We start from the raw sequence: 15,038 nt of genomic DNA, 5'->3' as shown, positions 1-15,038 counted from the left end.
AAGTTTTGTTCAACGTTCCATCCAGTCAAGCCAAGCTTCCCTCTGAATAAACTGTTCACAAAAATGCTTGTCTAGGTTTTGGTTACTTTCTAGATAAAAGCTTAATTTGTGCTTAGTTTCCACCTTCTTTTAAATTAGCCCAATTTAAACTAAACTCTTTCATACCTAGAAATTACTCTTTCATTACAGTGTTCGGAAATGTGAGGAACTATTTACAGAGACTGTTGCTTGCACTGTGCTGGCTTGACACATAAACAGAAGGTTAGTATATCCAGAGATTTCTGATTAATCTTTCTATGTAACTCTTTACATTTCTTCACTATTAGGATTTCAAGGTTCATAAATTCAGCAATTTTTATCTGTGTAAGTTCAGAGCAATTTACCCTTGAGAGTTTGGCTTGGTATGTATCAGCTCTATATGTAATGCTGAAGGATGAATGAAAGTGCTTTTCCACTGAAAACCTGTGACTCCATGAACGACTCAGCTGACCTGAAGGTTGGCCCTCCCCTAACCTCCCCCTTTTTTGGAAGTTCTACAAGTAGATTTGGAAAATCAGGTGCTTATTAGCCCTCTTCCTAATCCTATATATTATTTAGAATCTGAGATCATATGATTATGGATTAATACAACTATTTTTTCAGGGGAGTCAAGCTTTGAATCATGTTGTTACATGACTAAGAGCTTCCAGCTCCGGAAGAAACACTCCAAAAATAATTTATCACCATCTTACCTGTACTGCAATTTGTGTTCCATTGGATGTAGCCAACAATGTAACAGGTCTAGTTTCTGTAGTCACTAAATGGTGCCCATGTTGCTGATGTCCCATTTCTGATGAGGCACTATGAAACGCTGCTAAGTCTTGAGCCACTATAGCAACCTTCAAAACCAGAGGAAGAGAATCAGCCAGGATGACAGATGTGTTACCGATCTCATACAATGATTATCTTCAAAGTTAGAGTTAAATTTGAAGCTGTGATGATTCATAAGCATAACTTCATTGCGCAAAAGCAAAATTTTTTAAGAAGGGTTGCCATCACTGTGTTCTCAAAGTTATCTATTACCTCTCAGAGTATAAATATCCTCAGAACTGCACAGAAGTTCAATAAATGTGCCTATAAGCCTGTGATTAGTTATACATACAGAGCACAGCGATTAGTAAGTATCTTTGTTTTCATGTGGTGCATTTTTAGAACAGTGGAATGCATTTTAACTTAAAGATTAAGAATTATATCACTATATTTCTACTAAAAAAGCTACTGTATGTGTATATTAAAAACAAAACTGTAAATATATAGTTAAACAAGTATTTCCTCTCTGCCAAATAAATTACAGTCCCATAATATTAAGTGATAAAGTTACAGTTCATACTGGATTCTAGTCTTAGCTCTGTCACTCATTTACTATGTGACTTCAGGGAAAACACACACCATTTCTAGGTCTTATTTTACATGCACCTAAATGAATTATGGACTGGTACCTCAGAATTTTTTCTTGGTGCCTAATTATTGTTTGTAAAACATTCTGCCATATGTTGATGCAAAGGAGTAGAACACATCATACTCTTATGAGGAGAATGCTATGGCCAAACCTTGAAAACCGCTTTACTTGGATAAATCTATGTGAATAACAGAACTGTGAAGGCTTAGATGCCTATTTTATATCATCTTACAAACGAAGATGACACATGTACACAGGATATCTTACCTGCTGTCCTTCAGTGCCTTCTGCAGTAACCATCGCTACGGAATGTGTTCCTGCAGAAGAGATGACAGCGTCGTGGGCAGGGACTGTGATGGTGGTGCCATCTTGTGTTACCATAGTGATGGTATTGCCAATGGCCTGCATATCTGCCTGGGATATGTTGACCTGAAACACAAAATAATTGCTGAAGTAAAAAATGAAGGTTTAATTGCGGCTGAAGTCAGACCTGAGTCTTAGCTTTTGGCTACATAACATATGTTTTTAAGTAAGGTTTGAAAAAAATGATGATGTGTGTTTGAAGTGCAACAGCATTTATCGAAGAAATTCCTGCTAGTTGATTCAGCAGGAATACTCCTGCTAGATCAATTTCTTCATTTGAAAGAAAGTGTGTAGCAATTCAGAACAAAAAGGCAACTTGTTCATAATTAGCAGGAAAAGATATTTTTAGTCATGTTAACAAGTAACGTACTGGCCAGAAGATCTAGTAGCCATTATTCCACTTCCTAACAAGCGTGCTCACGCATTCCTTAAGAATCACCATCACTCTTTGGCCAAGTCCCCATCTTAGACAAAGAGCCCTTATTGCATTCATTTTACTGATTGGGATCTAATATTCCATGACCTTTCACACTTACCTGTTTACAGAAATAAAATGATGGCTCTCAGTACTAAGATAAAGGATGCACACTTGCCCCCAGAGTCTACAACTCCATGTTAGTCGGATCATATCCCAAATAACTGCATGATAGGTTATCTATGCATGTGTCTTACATAATGGACAATATGACTCAAGGTAGTACCACCTGATATACTTTCATCTTAATGGAATTACTAAAGAGACCTATAAGGGCTTAGAATTTAAACCTCGAATGAACAATTCATAAAAATTTAATGATATAATTTACTGATTTCTCCAGTATAAATGCATAAGGGCATCAGATACGTGATTTAATGTCTGATTTACAAGGTAATAAAACATCCCAGAACTAAAGTCAAGCTGAAGGATAGTTTAAATAAATCCAAGAATTCCATGTCAAGGCTTCTACACACCTTCATTTTAGAGAATAAAAATGCCAGTTACTTAGTATTGCTGGAATGTTCAGGGCTGGCAGTATAACAGTCCCCTTTAATATTTCATTTCCAGTTTTAATTTAGAAGATATTTTTCATATGCTACTGGCATTTCAGCTACCTTTCCAGCTGAGATATAAACTTTTCCCCATATGCCTTCTGATATATTGCCATAGCTAAAGAAGAGAGTTCTGTTGAAATCCCCTCCCAATGAAATTTCATATGTAATCTTTAAAAAATATATCCATGGGAATCCTTAAAAAATACATCCATAGGAATTTTTAAGTGGAGGTAGAATCAAAGCATTCATTATCCTCTTGTTTATGGAGGCCCAACTCTAAACATATCCTGACCCAGCTCCAAAGAAGCTTCTTTTCTTAAGAAACCCATATATATATTTATCAAGAATCCTAACTGATTTTAGAAAGCATATGGAATATCTGCCTCAATTGTCAACATATTTCTGTCAGCTCTTTAACACCATGGTTACTTACATGTTGGGTTCCATCCTGGGATATTAGTGCTACTTGTTGACCTAACCCTGACTGAGTAACTGTAGCAACCTGTGCAGAAATTACGTCTTCTCCCTCTACACCCGTCACGTATGTTATCTGGGATCCTTTGAGAACATCTTCACCTTGACCTATTTGATAGAAAGAAGGCAAGAGGGTAGTTTACATACTCTAAATGCTGTCAGGAAAGCAAATGACAAGGATTAAGTGCCCGCCTGGTTTGAAGGTTTTAAACACTCCAATAAAAAATTTTAATGGAAAGATGAGAAAAATCAAAGAAGGAAAGATACCAAAAGCAAGTCAGAAAGTCTGGTGTTTTGGGAACACAGGATATAATCTTCTAGAATGAGTTTAACACACTTAAACACCACACATAAAGAAATTACACATGTAGTTTATAAGCAAATATTAAAATGGTGACAAACACTTCCAAATCATTCATTAAGTGTTGACCTCTCCATACAAGAAGTTCCATGCAAACACAACTGGCAGCTTCTTAAAAGTTATTAATTAACAAACATATAGAAAAACACAGTGATGCCTTTGTGTGAAGATTTAAGTTCACTATCTTAATAAATGTTTAACCTCAGCAAATTTATCTTATCATTCCCTTAAAAGAAGGGATTAGACTATAGCAAATCTTCTTGAGACGCATTCAGTGCAGTTTCCCACATACATGTAGTAAAACAAATTTTCTGAGCAAAAAACCTTGCACGTGCATTTCCCATCTTCAATCACATCTAAAAATCACAATTAGACAAGTGGCATTTGTCATACCACAGTACTTCCTTCAGTCTTTTACAGTCATAGGATTCAATATTCATGATACCATGAAAAACATATTCTAAGGAGTACTGTAGCACATGAGCTTATTTTCTTCTTTGCCTCTAGGACACTTTACAGAAACTGCTATTAACCACAGCGAAACAGCTGTGCTGAAAATCAGGGTGCTGCAAAGACAGATTTTTCCTTTTCTCGAGGCAATGCCTTTCCTCCTGCATAAAAGACCATGTAACACCAACCATGGTGTTATACATACTCTTACAAAAATCCCCAAGAAAAATCCAGTAGGTTGCAAACATAAACATTTTAGACTCTCACAGGTCCCTTCCCACATTCATGTTTATAGCAGGTTTGCTGGGACTGCAACTCAAATTTCTCTTATCCCCAGGACTGCTATAAATGAGTTTATGATCTGGTCAATTACTCTCCCAGTTTCTGTTTACAAGTTGCCTACCACACTAGAAAGTCCTACAAAGACGTTAAATAACTTTATTAAGTACTTCAGATTTTTATCTATGCTTTCATTTCCTTGGCTATAAAAAAACCAGCAAAATATTACCCAGCCCATTTTTTTTTTTTACAAGAGATTCAAAGACTGAAACTCTAACCTGGAGGTGGCTCAAAAAAAGCCTCTTGTTCTTCTTCAATGGGCTCTGTGTCATTGTGTGCTGTCCGCTTGTGCATAGCAAGTGTAGAAATCTGCTTGTATGTTTTCCCGCAGTGATTACAGTTATATGGTTTGGAATGAGTATGTACAACATGATGTTTGTATAAACTGGAATACTCTGTAAAACGTTTATCACACCCAGGAACTGTACAGACATAGGGCTTCTCCCCTGTATTGAAAAACAAAAGGGATAAAGAGAACTTTATCCAGGACACACAGAAAAAATTGTCAACAAATGATATTTAGTGACACACCTTCACTACCAACCATATTTTATTTTCAAAAGCAGCAGTGAAGCTCAAGCTCACAAAGTTTATCAATGCAGCCTCTCACTGGTTTTGGGGTGGTTTTTTTGTTTTGTCTTTTTTTTTTTTTTTTTTTAAAAAAAACCTACTGCCAGTGAGAGTTGGGCCCTTTATTCTCCCTATCACTCCATCTAAAACATCCTTCTGATGAGGACAGAAGGATACATGCTGAAAACTGCAATGTCAGTTTGGCACTGATTGAGAATTTTGTTCATTTATTACTGGAAGCCCCATACTTTTCCTCAGTGATCAGGTATGTCAATACACTAGTACAGTTTCACTTTTGAGTCTTTAAGCTCTGAAGAAATCTATAGGAAGCATATGTTTAAACAATTATGGTTTCATGTAACACCACCTTTCATTTAAAAATCAATGAAACAAATGTCCAAATTACATTATAAACTAAAAGGTAATTTGAGATACAAAATGTGCCTCTATGAAACTTGTCTGTTCTTCTGCTTCTGTAAAATATATAAGGCTACCAAGATGATATGGCTATCACTGGCTTTTACATTTTAGAACTTCTGAATTTGTGCTGATTATTTCTGCTGACTAACCCTGCCAATCAAGTTGGATAAGTATTTTCACCTCTGTCTATAAAAAGGTTTTGACCACCACTCCAGCAGCAAGGAAAATACAGCTGGGATCAAGGATGGCTCACAGTGGTAAGCCAAGTCAAGCTCAGACTTGTGCTTTACTGTTATTTAAGAAACAGCTCATAATGGAGGCAAGCCCCAGAACCATATCGAGGATCGAGCACAATGTCCACTGAAGACAAGGTTTTGCATTCATTTTAAAGAACACTGTATCCAAACCAAAATTTTTCTGCCTTGACAGCAAGGCAGGAAACCTAACTGCTTAACTATCCTCAGCTGACGGGAGACAGGGCCCAAACAAAAGTACCAAGCCAGGTCATGTAAACATGACTCTACACAATTACAATGCACTGAAACAAGTGTTCTCAAGGGGAATGACACAGCCTCTCCCAAGCAGATTACACTTCAAAATACAAAACATCGCTCATATACCTGTGTGTATTCTCACATGATTCTTATAATTAGTTGCACTGGCAAAAGCTCTCCCACATCCTGGCTCTGTACAGTAATAAGGCCTTTCGCCTGTATGTGTTCTGATGTGAACCTTTCTAATATTAGATGTTGTGAATGACCTGCCACATCCTTCAAATGGACACTTAAAGGGCCTTTCACCTGAAAAAAAAGAAAAGGTACACATGCAAAAGTTATAAAAGAACAGAAGTCCTAAAGTTACCAGACTGAATGTACGAATCTAAAGCTACCTACTTCTCTCTGAGACCCTCAGTCAGAAATACCATGAACATGTCACTATGGAGTGTTCTACTGTTTAGCCAAAACTGGCAAAATTCAGGAAAATCATACAATCTGTAAGCTAAATTATAAAGCATTTAGATTAGTACTTTATGATGCATAAAACAGACTCAGTTGCTTGGATTAGCTTCCACACTGTCCATATTCTAACATGTATTTAACACCCCTCCAATCATACATACGTTATCCAAAACAAGTATATCATACCATTTGTACATTTGTCAACTGAAATTCATAAAATGAAAAAATACCTTCATGATTTAGCATATAACCAAGATACAAATGGATTAGTAAAACTCATAAAAGTCATTATAAAAACCACTTAACTTTACATGAGAACCACCAACTTTTTAAAGAGACAGCCCTGAAACTTGTTTCAAACCCCAAAACCAAAGCTATCACAAATACAGATTCTTTTAAAAATAAGTCTATCTCTGCAATATAAATTTAAGCACAATAACTTACATCACTGCACCAAAGCATTTCACCATGAACACTAGATAAGGCCAGCCACCGTCTAATACCCCTGACCCTTCAGGTCTATCAAAGCACACAGAGGGGAAGAGTGAAGGGGGTTAACTGGAGAAGTGCGAACCACCTGATGTGCTATCCTGCTGTAATTTCACACTTCCTACAGCTAAGTACATTCTACCCACTGCACTGCTTACCAAAGAGAAGAATCTGAGAGTAAAAGAAGACAGATTACCACTGCAGATACATTAAGTACTTAGAGACAGAAATAAAAAACAAAGTCCTGATAGAGACATTAATACCACAAAACTCCAAAGTAGTTAGCTCCTTGGCAGAGGAAACTATAATTCACTCCTTAGCGCAGCCATTTCGGGAAGGTTTTTCAGCTTCCTGCCAAGGCAGTGTGTGTGTATTAAGCGTACACGCCTCAGTGTTGTGTTACCATGGCTCCCCTAATCCTTGCTTCAGCACAGGACCTCAAATCATGCCTGAAAGTAGCAGGGTTGCAGAGTCAACCCCGCCCAACCACAGACACCACATTAGAAACAAAAAGAGATTGCTCCTAAAGAATGTCCGCAAGAATGTCACCCGACCAGTTGGTGAAGACAGCCTTTAAGTTTCTAACTTACTTGTTAGAAAAACGACTTGTTTCCAGGGGACTGAGATTTCTAGCACTAGAAATGCAAAGCAAGTCAGAAGCCTTCAAACCCTACCCCACAGCAGCTATGGAACCATCCACACCAGCTTTTCTGATATCAGAGTAGTATGTCTAGGGAAGTCATGGAGGAACCCGAGGTAAGCATTTGATGGCAACAGAAAGTGAGACTGGACTGCCACTGAAAGAGATGAAAAAAATCACTCTTGGCTAAAACATGCAGAAAATGCAGAAAGCACTAACCCTGCTTTACATGATAAAGGAACAAAAAGGTTTCAGAGCCATGGGAGAGAGTGGGCAGAGCCCAGACTTGCCTCCATCGGGTGCACTGTTGCAGCTTGCATAGGGTATGAGCACACACTGCTCCATCCATCTGCACAAAGGACCTGGTGCAATTTTCTTCTCATTCTTTGGATTCCTGCAACTACTCATAAATCTAAAAAAAGACACCGCTGAACTCTGATTTTATTATTACCGTTGTTCCAGTGAGTAAATGGCTACATAGAGCTGGCTCAAGTCTGTTGTCTCAACTGCTAAATTAGATTAAAACAATTAAATTACCTACAACTTCTACGGCCACAAAGAAGTAAAGAAAACAGTCTACAGCTAATCAGGTTGTTGTACATACTACAAAAATACTTCAGTTCGTAGTCTGTACTTGATGTACTACATAACATCAAACAGTTCTCTTCTAGAACTGAAAACAGATGACTCCCATGTCTTCATCCTAAAGACCAATTTAACACCAAGATAGCACTAATCCCAACAGACTGTCTTTGAATACAGAAATCCGGGAAAGCAGAATTATCTCAATGTAATCTTGACTTTTTATATTTTTTATTGCGTGTTTTTGTTTCCCCTCCGCACTGTTCTTTTCAACCTGAGAAAAACCTATTTCTTTTGTTCTTTTTTACTCTCTGGGATTCAGAAAGTTCAGTGGAAAAACTTGGTGTTCTAGCAGGGAAGTAAATATACTTAATGGAATAGGTTAGCAAGTGATTAGATTATTCTTCCTACATTTCAGGACCAAAGGAGGCAATGTGCAAACTTTACATGTGTGTGCACCCATAAGAGTTTTGCGGAGTGTAGTGTAAGCTGTCTAGAATTTGTGTTTCGGCTTTCAAATGAATCTTTTTTAGACAAAATGTAAGATTTTGGTTTTTATGCATTTGAAAGTTTTAGTAACAGTTGGTTTTCTATGATTTTTGTTCATTTTTCTGCTGCAAGAAGAGAAAGGAGATCAGGATAACAACGAGCTCTGAACTACCAACCTTCGTGAAGCTGGCATGCGAGTTATCTTAAAGCACCCAAACTTAAGAACACTGATGCCATTTCTAAGAGGCAAGCCATGTTATTGAGGAAAAACTCCTTGTTCTGTTACAGCTGCAAATGAAACTGTAAAGGCACCAGGTGACTCAGTGACAGTGTAAGTGATACACTGCTTAAGTTAGTGCATTTGCAATGGCAGTATGAACCCTTAAGCACTTTTCCCAAGAAAAGCATGTTAGATTTACAATAAATGCTTACCATCCTGAAATGCTGCTGAGCTCACTGGGCTTCGGAAAGGGAATATACACAGGCTGATTTCATAAGTATAAAGTCACAGAATAATCAAAGAGAAAAAAATCCACCTAAGTGAATTAACAAAAAAATAATGGGTGATAATAATACCTGTGTGGGTTCGGATATGTTTCTGCAGGTCTCCTGAAGTCTTGAATGATTTGGTGCAATTTTCTTCTGTGCACCGATAAGGCTTTTCACCAGTGTGTGTTCGGACATGACTTTTTAACCCATACCCTGAAGATCAAACAGGATGTTATAATAGTATCAACACAAAATTAGGATACTCGTGAACAATCACCATCAAAAGCTGTGCTCGCCATTTCAATCAGGAAGCTCCCTGATGAGTAAAATTTGCTCTTTCACTCTTCACAAGCTCTTCATTCTACCATACAGAGAGCAGCAGAACTCTAGATACAGATTAGAAATTCTTTCATCCTTCATTTATGAAGGAAATACACTCCCATAATGCTTCTCCTTCCCTTCAAAAGCATAAACTGTAGTGATTATAACATGGACAAATACTTATTTTGTCTTCTGAAGAATGTGTATGCTTTGTATTCCATCTGTTTTTTATCTCCTACCACTACTGTCATCAAAACGACATTTAATTATTTGCTCGTATAAAAATCAGTATCATTAATGAAGTCAGCACTAAAAGTTCTACTGCTATCTGGGCTCTAAGTTGTTCTAATTATTCTAAACCAAATTATTAACACCACCACATATATAGGTGCCAACTGACAGCAGTCATGGACACTCATTCCCTTTAAGATTACTTTTAGGAACTCATCAAAAACTCAACCAGTCTAAAGTGACCTTTGGATCAGGTCCTATGTAAATTATTTCACAAAGAGCATTTTCCAAAAATTTTCCTTGCTGCCCTTCCTTGAAAAGATGGTGGCTAGAGAACCCTGAAACAGCTATTTTAGAAAATGAGCTTGAATTTTACTGGTCTCCACAAGGGATGTATATATCTGCAAAATAAAGTAACAGTCTGTAAGAAGATGGCACCTGCTTTAGTTTCACAGTGTGTTCTCACTACATCCCTAAAACAGCTGAAATTCCCATTTTTGACGTTTTTAAAAATGCAAAGCATGTCTACCAAGCTAAACATTAATTAATTCTTACATCTAAAACAAACTCAGTTTCATGATCCAAACCAGAAGAGTTCTTAATATTTAAACTGAGAGCATTCAGTACTTAAAATGAACTCTATCAAAGGCAAGGATTGCTGAACTACAGTGCTACAATGGCTCTGACCAAAACCATGGTATTAATAGATAAACAGCTGTTTATAGCCATACATCAGTCTGCTGCAATGGAAGAGAATATTTCATTATGTAGTTTTGAAATCCTTTTACAAACATTACGCAATTAAACTTAGGTGCAACCCTTTCAGTGTGGTTTCCCTTTTGAGCTTCGTCATCAGCTTGTTTCTATTCAAAGAAACAGTATTAAATGTATTAGATCAATTATTTAAAAAAAACCTTAGCTTTTTTTTAAAAAAAAGAGACTAACTTTTCTAAGCGTCATACTAATTTACATTCAAAATAAAAGAATAAATTTGAAAGAAGTTTTGCTCTTTCAATTTCTTCCATGTTTCATTCTTCGTAATTGTATTTTGCACCATCAAGTTAAATCTCAGGGCGAGCACCATATATGAACAGACTAGTCTATGAAATGTAAAGTTCACTTCATGACAAGTATCATTCTTCGATATAAATTTAATGAAGAACATTTAAAACAGCATCTTCCATCCAAGTTCTTTTCAAATTTGGAACAGAAGATCAGGTATTTATCTCTAGCCAACAAGTTCAGCTTCTTATTATCACCTCATTTAACTTACACAATTAGTTTCTTAAGAAAAGCATATTTTTTCAACATAAAATCTGACTGTAGCATGACAGGTGAAGAGTAAGGCAAAGCATCAAGCGTTTCACCTCATTCCTCCTTTAGTAACTTAAGAGTTAAATCCTCTGTCCTTTCTACATGCTATGCTATCGGAAATGTTGACTTTTTTTTTTTGCAGTTCTCCCAACCAAGTTCTTTACTTAGCAGTTTAAAAAAACGCAGTATTAAAAATTTATTTTATACAAACACTAACAAGCAGCAGGAGCTAGTCTACACAAAATTACCTGTTGCAAAAGCTTTGCCACATCCGGGATGTTCACACTGATACGGTCTGTCTCCTGTGTGTGACCTTTCATGCACCTGTCAAGACATCCAATACAGACTTAATGTAATGTTGTATCTGATTACTTCAAGATAGAAAGAGTTATTCTCAAAGACAATATATTTTAATTTTCTTCCAAAGATTCACATTCAAGTCTCTTATTTTTCAATCAGTGATTTAAAAAGTAATGAAAATGGTAACAATGTTTTCCCTAAAACTCAATGTATCTCTTTCCAAGGTCTAACCTGATCCTTTCAGTCAGTTTTGCAAAAACCATTTCTGTAAATACAGGCAGCATTGCCATAGTGCAACTACATTAAAGACAGGGTGCAAACATGCCTCAGAGCCCACTCTCTATCTGATTTTTGACTCCACTGAGGGCTTCTAATGATCCTTTTATACTGCAGAAAACCTCTACATCAAGGACACCATTTTAGCACATGATCCATAGAGTCAATTACTCACTGCCTCCAGAGTGTTTTAACAGAGACAAGGCAGCACTGCAAGGAGTTTACCTCATCAGCAAGTGATTACCTCAGCCTGAGCTGGAATGTGAATAGCTCTACACCCTTACTGTTTCAGTAATTCCTTTACTTAATTCAAAACAGGAAGAGAATTAAGGAGTTGCCACCTGTAAAGAAAAGATGTTCCAGCTTTTCACTTTGAATGCTGGATTGAAGAGTTAGACTTGGTATTATGATGGTAAAAGCTTTCAAAAATTTTAATTTTTGAAGGATCATGCATACACATAAAGTAGATAAAGTGAACACTGGACTACAGAATTTCTGTGACACTGCTGGTAGAAATTATCTCAGCAAGAGATTTCTCACATGCTGGCAATATAGGAGCCTAAGAGAGATCCCACACCTGCATCTATCCAGAATACTAAGCAAAATCAGCTGAGCACCTGGGACAACCAACTATTGTGAAATCAATCCAATAAACATTTGACAAAACAGCACAATTTCAACTGGCTCTCTGTTAATTTCTGTCACTTTTAACCACATAATCCGTCAAAAAAAAATCATGCCTGCAAAGTAACAATGCTCATTTTACATCTCATCACCTTAAGATGGTGAGCTGTTGTGTACAGTTTTCCACAGCCATCATAATCACAGCGAAAGGCTTTCTCTCCACTCTGCTGAGATTTTGCAGTCACTCTTGTTCCATGTCCTTGCAAGACAATCTTAATTTGAAAAAAAAAAAACACCCCACCATTAAAAAAAACCACAATGGATCAGAAAAGTCACACACTTTATTTTGCTATCAAGTCAGAGCTGATTCTGACAGGTTTCTTTTGTCTCTCTTTGCTATACCATGTATTTCTTAGTCCTCAATAAATAAATAAAAAGCAGTTCTAATGAGAGAAACTGTAAAACATATTTACTTGTAGCTAGCAAATTTAAATGCATGCATTAATTAGCCAAATAACAACAAAGTGAAAATAATTTCAAATATAAACCCAGTGGTAAAATGACCAAATTAGTAGACAGAAGAGGCTTAGATTACATCTAAGGCACTGGATCTTAAGGGACATAAGCCATAAATCAGACCACCTTCAAAGATAAGTTCATGCAAAGGCCAAACAATAATTAAATCCACTTATAATAAGAACTTTTTGAAAACGAAGGAAAGCATTTTGTACTTTGTCAGTGATGCATGTGTTTTGATCAAACTAACTGAAGCAATTTGAGCTAGGTTCTACCCTCTGGGATGACACAATAGGAAAATATACAGAATAGCTTTGCAATGCAACTTAAACCCCTTTTAAAGGCTTCTTCATACACTAATATGCAAGAAACATTCATACTGAATCATACATTCAGACAGAAGAAAGAGGAAGAAGCCCAACTGTAAAAATTCTGATACAACTGTATGCAAAGTAATTGAGACTATTTTAAAAGCTCTACCCTTCTTTTAAACTACCCATCTTTTATTACAGATTCAATTCCATTCTGAATCGTCAAAAGAACATTTCACAGAATGCATGAGGTGGGCAGGCACCTGCATCCAGCCTTAACATTCCTAACTAATTCTTCTTTGTAAGTACGAGGTCCAGCAAAGTGTCTCCCCTCAGCAGCTGCTCAGTAACCTGCTTTAGGTTGCCAATTGCCTGCCATCCCTGAACTCCAGAAACCTCCCGGATTTCATATGCCCTGTTGTGAAGCTCTTCCAGCAGGTACCAGAGTGGTTAAAATTCCCCACAAGGACATGGGCCTGTGAACATGAGGCTTCTTCCAGTTGTCTGAATAACGCCTCATCTACTTTTTCCTGAACAGGCACTCTGTAGCAGACAGTCACCACAATGTCACCCACACTGGTCTGCCAGCTAATTTTGACCCTTTGGCTACTTACTGGCTCATCACCCATCCTAAAGCAGAGCCCTGTGCAGTCCTGCTGTTTTCTCACATGAAGGGCACCTCCCTCTCCTTGCTTGGCCTCATTAAAAAGCCTGTATCCATCCATTACAGCACTCCAGTCATCTGAACTATCCTACCACATCTCCCTCATCCCAATGAGACTGTAGCACTGAGACCTCTAATTCCTCATTCAGATAGATCAGAAATTGGACTGCAAACAACTTTCCTACAGATTCTTTAGGGGGGATGAAGTTACTTGTTCCCTTCAGACTGTCCGAAGACTAAAGATGCAAAATTGAATAAGAAATTTCTAATCAACTGTAATGTACAACACCACCACTTCAGAAAAGCTTCTCAGGAAGCATGGGGAAAAACAACCTCATGAATAAAGAAACTCATCACTAACACTATTGTTTAGCCTATGATATCACTAATCACAGAAGTCACTTCAATACATTAAGAATCATGAAAACGATGCTTGGCTGAGCACCTTCACTTAAGCATTTTTTGATTTGTTTTTTCTCTCAGTAAACCTGCTAGTATTTCTTTGTTATTTCATCATGTAAAAATATGTGTATAGTCACTAAGATCTACTATGAAGCTGAAGTATGCCAAAGTTTAAAAGAAAATTAAACCAATTCTATACCAACGTGTTACTTCTAGTATCTGTAAGGAAATAACCAGACATAATTTTACCAATATTGAGATTAATACAAAGGGGGGGGGGGGGGGGAAGTAAAACAAAAATAGCACTTAGGAAAAAATCAGTTGAACATCACAAGCATTTTGTTTGTTCAAATAACTGTTTGCAGAATTATGTGTTTCTCCACAACGCATTAGTTGGTATGACTCAAGGATTATTAAGAATTCAGTTAGTATTATCATTACACAAGGACAGATATAGTATTAAAATTACTGTTCTTAGAAGATAATGCACTCTAAAGCAACTTAAAAATTCAGATGTTAGGCACAAAATCAAAAGAACAAAGCAAATAAAGCACCTTTATAATAATGTGAAGCTTCTTGAGAGGAACAGTGTTCTTCAAAATACTTTTAAACAGACAAAATAAAAACCCCTCTAATTGTAAAAGAAATCAAATGCATCCCGAGTTTAGACAGGTAACCAAGGAGAACAACAAAGGTAACAAAGACCTCAGGTAAAATTTTTATATTGTACACATACAAACTTCAGTCCTATGATTCTGCTTTCATTATGAACAGATGGGTATGACAGGTTTGAAAGGAAATAGTGTGTGATAGCCATTTGGTCACACGTAGTCTTTTGTTTTCACATGCAGAAATCACAAAGAGGTTTTATCCTTTTTTCTTTGGTGAAAAACCTAACCACATGCAAGTTCGAATGACTGTTTAGCAGAATGATATCTGTTTTGTTCTCGTGTTACCTGTGGCCTTAAAAAGTTTATAAATATA

The 15,038-nt window shown here is 36.9% G+C and overlaps 1 protein-coding gene across 2 annotated transcripts in view; it reads right to left on the bottom strand.

The window, feature by feature from the left end:
- ZNF143 (zinc finger protein 143) overlaps window positions 1-15,038 on the bottom strand; it is a 41,928-nt gene that overhangs the window by 4,444 nt on the left and 22,446 nt on the right. For both annotated transcript variants that reach the window (XM_074841591.1, XM_074841592.1), the window contains 8 exons: window positions 12,314-12,433; window positions 11,210-11,285; window positions 9,183-9,308; window positions 6,068-6,247; window positions 4,676-4,903; window positions 3,267-3,415; window positions 1,706-1,867; window positions 732-878 (listed from right to left, as the gene is read on the bottom strand). In XM_074841591.1, coding sequence (XP_074697692.1) covers window positions 732-878; window positions 1,706-1,867; window positions 3,267-3,415; window positions 4,676-4,903; window positions 6,068-6,247; window positions 9,183-9,308; window positions 11,210-11,285; window positions 12,314-12,433 — 1,188 coding nt within the window. The remainder of the gene's footprint in view (window positions 1-731; window positions 879-1,705; window positions 1,868-3,266; window positions 3,416-4,675; window positions 4,904-6,067; window positions 6,248-9,182; window positions 9,309-11,209; window positions 11,286-12,313; window positions 12,434-15,038) is intronic.

The sequence above is a fragment of the Strix aluco genome, chromosome 16, assembly GCF_031877795.1.
Source record: "Strix aluco isolate bStrAlu1 chromosome 16, bStrAlu1.hap1, whole genome shotgun sequence".
Lineage (NCBI taxonomy): Eukaryota > Metazoa > Chordata > Aves > Strigiformes > Strigidae > Strix > Strix aluco.
Note: the sequence above shows the minus strand (reverse complement) of the source record. Positions and strands in the feature narration are given on the sequence as shown.